The 5858-nt window shown below is 33.7% G+C and overlaps 2 protein-coding genes across 2 annotated transcripts in view; both read right to left on the bottom strand.

Annotated features, from left to right (window-relative positions):
* Positions 1 to 3191, bottom strand: part of LOC144971769 (DNA repair protein RAD50-like) — a gene marked incomplete at its 3' end in the record, with an annotated part of 10193 nt that extends 7002 nt beyond the window's left edge. Inside the window, 3 exon segments of the mRNA XM_078912842.1 lie at positions 1484 to 1913; positions 2282 to 2429; positions 2939 to 3191. Coding sequence (XP_078768968.1) covers positions 1484 to 1913; positions 2282 to 2429; positions 2939 to 3191 — 831 coding nt within the window.
* On the bottom strand, positions 887 to 5858 carry LOC144970537 (uncharacterized; the record flags this gene model as incomplete). Its single annotated transcript, XM_078910277.1, is given in 3 exon segments — positions 887 to 4255; positions 4599 to 4747; positions 5462 to 5858. Coding segments are annotated over 3 exon segments (933 nt in total). The 3' UTR covers positions 887 to 3493.

Genomic DNA, 5858 nt, shown 5'->3' with positions numbered 1-5858 from the left:
TAAGAGATTTCTTAAATAACAAAAAATTTAAAATCCATTCATTTTTTTTTGTGGGGGGGGGGGGGGGGGGGTAAATGTATGGGCAGCTTTTCAGAAATCCTGAGATGTACATCTGGTCTGCTTTTTTGGGGTTTTTTTTTTGTCCTTTTCTCTCTCTCTCTTTTTTTTTTGGGGGGGGGGGGTGTAGTAGTTTTGCAGGTCCCCCCCCCCCCCCAATTCAAGTTTTTCACTTTTTTAAGCCCCAGGTTCTTGTACCCATGCATGGGTGTCCATGCAGAATACTCATTATTTAAAATGAAACTCAAGCCATGGTGTAAATGGTTGTTAACCCTAAGTGTGTTCTCTTTTTCGTCTTGAGACAAGCAGGATCAAATACTTGTGTAATCAATTGCTAAACGGATCTAAGCAGAATTTGGCGTATTTTTATGATTCTTTACCAAAAGAAAATTAACAATTCAACAATTTTTTATTTTTTTTCAACTTTCTCCATATTGAAAAGAAATTCACTCAATTATGAGTACAGAAATCCTTGGTTACAAGTCCTTTAATTTTAGACTTCCTATTTGAAAAGTTTCCCATCATCTCAATCAATGTAACTGGAAAGCAGCCTAGTGGTAGCTACTCCAAACCAATTTTTCGTATCATAGATACAGACAATCTGTGATTTGTTATGGAAAGTAGCCACAATTCTAAGACGTTTGACACCAAAATCAACCTGCTAGGTCAATTAGTTCAAAAGTTATGCAACATTGAATATTGTCGTATTTTGGTCGAATGTCAAATTGGTCTAAACCCCATTTTCGGACGTCGCTGACATCTTCGATTATTACCCAAATCAAGTCAAATCGCTTGATCTAACACTACACAACACAGACACAAAGCCCAATTTTTTTCAAGACTGCGACTTTATTAAAAGTTTACAAAATATTGGATTAAAAATGGAAAAAAATCAATTTTGAGCGTTTTCGAAAAAGTGCCAAAAATGCTGAAATAACCAATTTTCAAAAATTCATAAAAATTTCAAATAAAGTAAAACATACAGAAATGATACATCAAATTAAAGCTCAAAATGAGTGCTATCAAATAAAATAAAAACGAGCATCATAACTTAACATCTTCATGTTTAAAAATCTATTCAAAAGTTGATGGTGATAAAAAATTTGAAAAAATAAGGAATTTCAAAAATTCACAAAAAATAAAAAAATTACACCTACAGACACCAGAAACCAATCTTTTTAAATATTGTCATCAGTACAACAAAATAGGAACATCAAAAGGTGCTGTATGGTAAAAAATAAATTTTTAAATAGGAACAAATATACCAGTCTGGAATTACTTCACATAATATATTAAGATTAGAATCAATGAACACTGACATATGAAAATAATAAAATGCTGAAGGCACATGACAATGAAAGCAATCTTAAACTATGTTCAAATCAAAAACATGTTTTAAATCAGCAACAAGTTGATCAAAACCTACTCCAACTTTCAAAGTCTTACGTCCTAGAACAAACTTATGAAATCTAACTTCATTTTTAATACATTCCAAAATATACTTTTGTGATTTACATTCAGATTTAAGTCTATCAAGAAGCTGGTCAAGCTCTAAAGAAGAATTACAAGGACCATTGTGTTGCTTTACTTTTTCAGTATAAACAGATCTTTGATGAATGACATTAATCTCCTTTACAATTTTTTTCTGTTGATTGGCGACAAATATTTCCTTTTGATGGTTTCTCATTTTTCTCTCTAAATCTAAATTTTCCTTCCTTAACTGAACTCCTCTCTTTCGAGCCATTTTTAACAACTTGTCTGCCTGATTAAAAGTCTTTTTCCTAAGATAATCATACGTTTTATTTCTTCTGCTACTGAGAATGACAGTCCTATTGTGAAGAGTAGCATTACGACGTCTATTAACATCAAAATCAAAATCCTCAAAAAAACTTTCCCAATCAAATTAGTTAACGGACAATGACGTATTTCTTCTTGAGCACTAACATCCATATCAAAAAAACAACCACCATCTAAAAATTCTCCAAGCTGTCTACGAGTGACAATAAAGGCTTCTGCACTAATGGATTTCAACATTTTAAGCAAACATTCTCTATTGGCAATGGTAGATAAAAATTCATGTACAGAAAAAAACATAGGAGAGGAAATATCAAATTCATTGTCAAAAACAGTAACATAAGATAATTCTAAAAGTTCACATGGATCCGTGGACCATCTCAAAAAAGCATCATGTAGCAATTTTACATAAACATGAAACTGAAAATACTTGACAGAACTATTGACCAATTTCCAATATGGACCAGTAACTTTCAGATAAAAAAGAGCAAAACTACAAACATAACTCATTAACATTATATCTTGGACATCAGCAGAAACAGACTCAATTTTCAAATTAGGATTATCATGTAAAATGCCTGAGGTAAAAAACAATTTCATACGTGCATAATGATGGATAACAGCAGCTGCAGTTTCAAAATGATAATTAAAACGGTTACTTTTAAAACAAGGAAAATATGATTTTTCACAAAAGGTGGTCCATTGTACTCTACAACCATTTTTTTGATCACCGTTGGGACCAAGAATAGTGGCACTGTGGCACAAGTCCTTAAAACTCTAAAAGTAGCAGATTCTTTATTTTCTGCAAAGTTAGAATATTTCCCCCCTTCCTTATCCCTACCAAGAGGACCATTAGCTTTTACATAATCATTTTCAGTGGCGACAGTCGCCTTTTCAAACCCACTAACAAGACCTAACAGATAATGAGCATTACAATGTAGAAAATGAATTTGAACCCTTTTCCCCAATTCACTACTAACATGTTCAGAAAACAATTTCCCATAAGCTTGCATACAACTAGCTCTATCAGTCATGAAACTGGTCAATTTACTAAAGAGATTATGCAACAATGATTTAGTATCAATACCAACAAACTTAGAATAAGAATCAGAAATTTGATGTAAAACATTTAAAGACAGATCTAATAATGTAGACGCATTTTCAGTTGCAACTGGTGCATAACCCAGATAAAAAGTGTCACCATTACTCAACGATACCTGATGGCCAACAATTTTTTTGTGATCACGACTAGTACCATCACTATGTAATGTAATATTATCGCTATTTAAAATTCCTTCCATAACTTGGACCTGAGAAATGGCAAACCCTTCATCAATCATATTCAATACAGACTGGGCACATGGCAATTTATCAACAAAAACATAATGGAACAAATTACAACTTACAATCTCAATGGCTTTCTTAACATTAGCAGCAGAAACACCTACTTCACATACAAGGCCTATCACAGTTTTACGTACATCATCACTATAGACATTATTAACATTTCCTTTCGTAGTAACATCAAAATCACGTTTATTATTCTCAAGTTTAGACTTCAAATCTAAAATTTCAGTTTTAGAGGATGCAAGAGATGATTGCAATTGTCGTTCTTTAGCTTTACGTTTTAATAAATTATTTTCTAGGTTCTCAATTTCTTCAATATGGTCTTTACATTTATTTCGGTTAAGTGATCTGATTTTATTCCGAAGAGCAGTACAGTCTGACGTGATTTTATAAGTTCTGAAGATTGTTTAGTGAATTTAGTGTTATTTGAATTTGTTTTAAAAATTTCATCTTTCAGATGCTTTATGTCCATTTGAAGTGTGGAAATCAAATCAGTTAAGGAGTTAACTTTATCTTTTAAAATAGAACAATTAGTACAAGGACTTTTTTTGATTGGTGTTGAAGAAACGTCAGGACGTTTTTCAATTGTAACAACAGGGACAATAAAAGGACTATCTAAAAAAGCATCAATATTGCTTTTGACATTTAAACGTAATAATTTCTTATAATTACTAAGTACTTTATCCACTTGATGCATAATTCGACCAGAAGGTTGTGTAGACAAGAAGACGCCAATCCACTGTTGAAAAATGCGTTTGGTGGTACTGGTGGAAGTCATCGCTTTGTGCAATTCAATGAGCAAACGATGTGTGAACGTATCCTGGTTCTTCACATAGACGTTGGGATTTAAAAATGTCCTCCTGTCGATGCCGATCTCTGTCAAATAAGGGGAGAGTTCAAGCAAATCAATCGTCTCAGATAGATAATCCGATACGGAGGAACCAAGTGTAGAACAGTGGGTGTAAGTGGCCTCCATAAGCTGGCGAAGACGGCGATGACTGACCAGGTGCTTTATTGCCTGTAGATGGGGCATGATCTTAAAGAACACTTCTTCAACCTGAAAGCAAGCATGAAAGAAATAATATTAATTAATAATAAAAACACCAAAAAATAACAAACATATTAGCTTCTGTACTGTTAGTACATGTTTTCCCAGGACCTTAGAGTAGCTGACAGGCAAAACACATAACATTTAGGACCCCACTCGTAGACAGTCAAGTGCATTTACATTTTTTAATGACACGGATAAATGTACCACAACCAGGGAACATCTGAATTTTAGTCTGGTAGGATAGGAAAAGTGTGATGAATGCCTTTTCCGAGAACACAACGTTGAGATGACACTTTCAGCCACCACAGCTCAAAGAAAAGAAAAAATAGACAAATAAAATAAAATGTACCTCTCTCCATGGCCGTTGTCCTTCTTCCATAAGATAATAGATCTGTAGAAGCAACATCCTACTGACAAAAGTGATGACAGGGAGATTGGGACGCCTTCCCTTTCCAACAGCTAAAAAGACGGCCCTGAATGCTTCATAGTTGTCATCCACTGAAAATCAAATTTGATAAAAGAAGACTTCAAATTCAAACTGAATATCCAAAGTGTATTATATCAACAGATACAAATATTAGGAAACAGGTAAGGTATAGTGTAAGGGGATTTAAATTATAGCTTGGCTATGAACTGAAACAGTGCAAGAGTAAGAAGACCACTGCTACTTCTACTCGTAAACTGACTATTGGAAGCTTGACACTACACATCAGCTTTATCTACTAGATATGAAGGCATGAAAATACAGAATAGGCCTACCGATATTATAATTCCTAAATCATAACACAGCTGTATGTTATTAGAACCCTGGTGGCATTTGGTAATCAAATCAACAGTAACTACGAACGCCATGCTCTAATTTCTGGCTGGGACAAAAATGCAAACACGCCGCCATTTTGAATTTTAGCATTTTGCCTAACAACCCAAACATTGCACAAAACGAACAAATATGAACAAAAAATCAATTTTAAGTTTATATTGTAATTCATGAACACAATAAACATAACTTGTCTGAATAATTTACATAAATGCCAGAATAGATGAAGACTAAGGAAAAATTAGATTAGTTCGTGAAAACTGCCTTGTCACTCGCAGTCTATCAACGACCTTCAGAGGATCGCACCCAATCATGAAATAATGATAAACTAACTTATTTTCACACAAATAACAACACAAAGCTTATCTAAAGTAAAGGTTATTCATCAAACTTACCAATTATATCCTTCAAGTCCATTTTTGAACTCGAAATGTTGGAATTTACATGAAATAAAGTTGTCGCTGTGGCTGCCGGTTGACGTCTCTCTTCGGCTGAGATCGTGTGGCGGATTTCGATTTTGGAGTCTTCGGTTAATCAAAAACTGGCATCGCGCCAATCGACGGATACGACTCAAATTTTAACACAAAATATAAAATTGGACGATCTTTCGATTGATACAACTTTAAAGGCAAAATATTGAAAATTTTTCACATTTTTCATCAAATTTATTTTTGAAAATTATATTTTTAGAGGTTAACCCCCTCAAACATAAACGAAAGTTTCACCAAACGAAAGATCTTTCTTTCGCCGTTAATTTGGTACCACTTTTGAATATGTGCGACAATTGGCGCA

The sequence above is a fragment of the Berghia stephanieae genome, chromosome 4, assembly GCF_034508935.2.
Source record: "Berghia stephanieae isolate SIO BIC M18660-M18661 chromosome 4, UCSD_Bste_1.3, whole genome shotgun sequence".
NCBI lineage: Eukaryota > Metazoa > Mollusca > Gastropoda > Nudibranchia > Aeolidiidae > Berghia > Berghia stephanieae.
The sequence above is the reverse complement of the archived record's forward strand: the minus strand, read 5'-3'. Positions and strand labels throughout refer to the sequence as shown.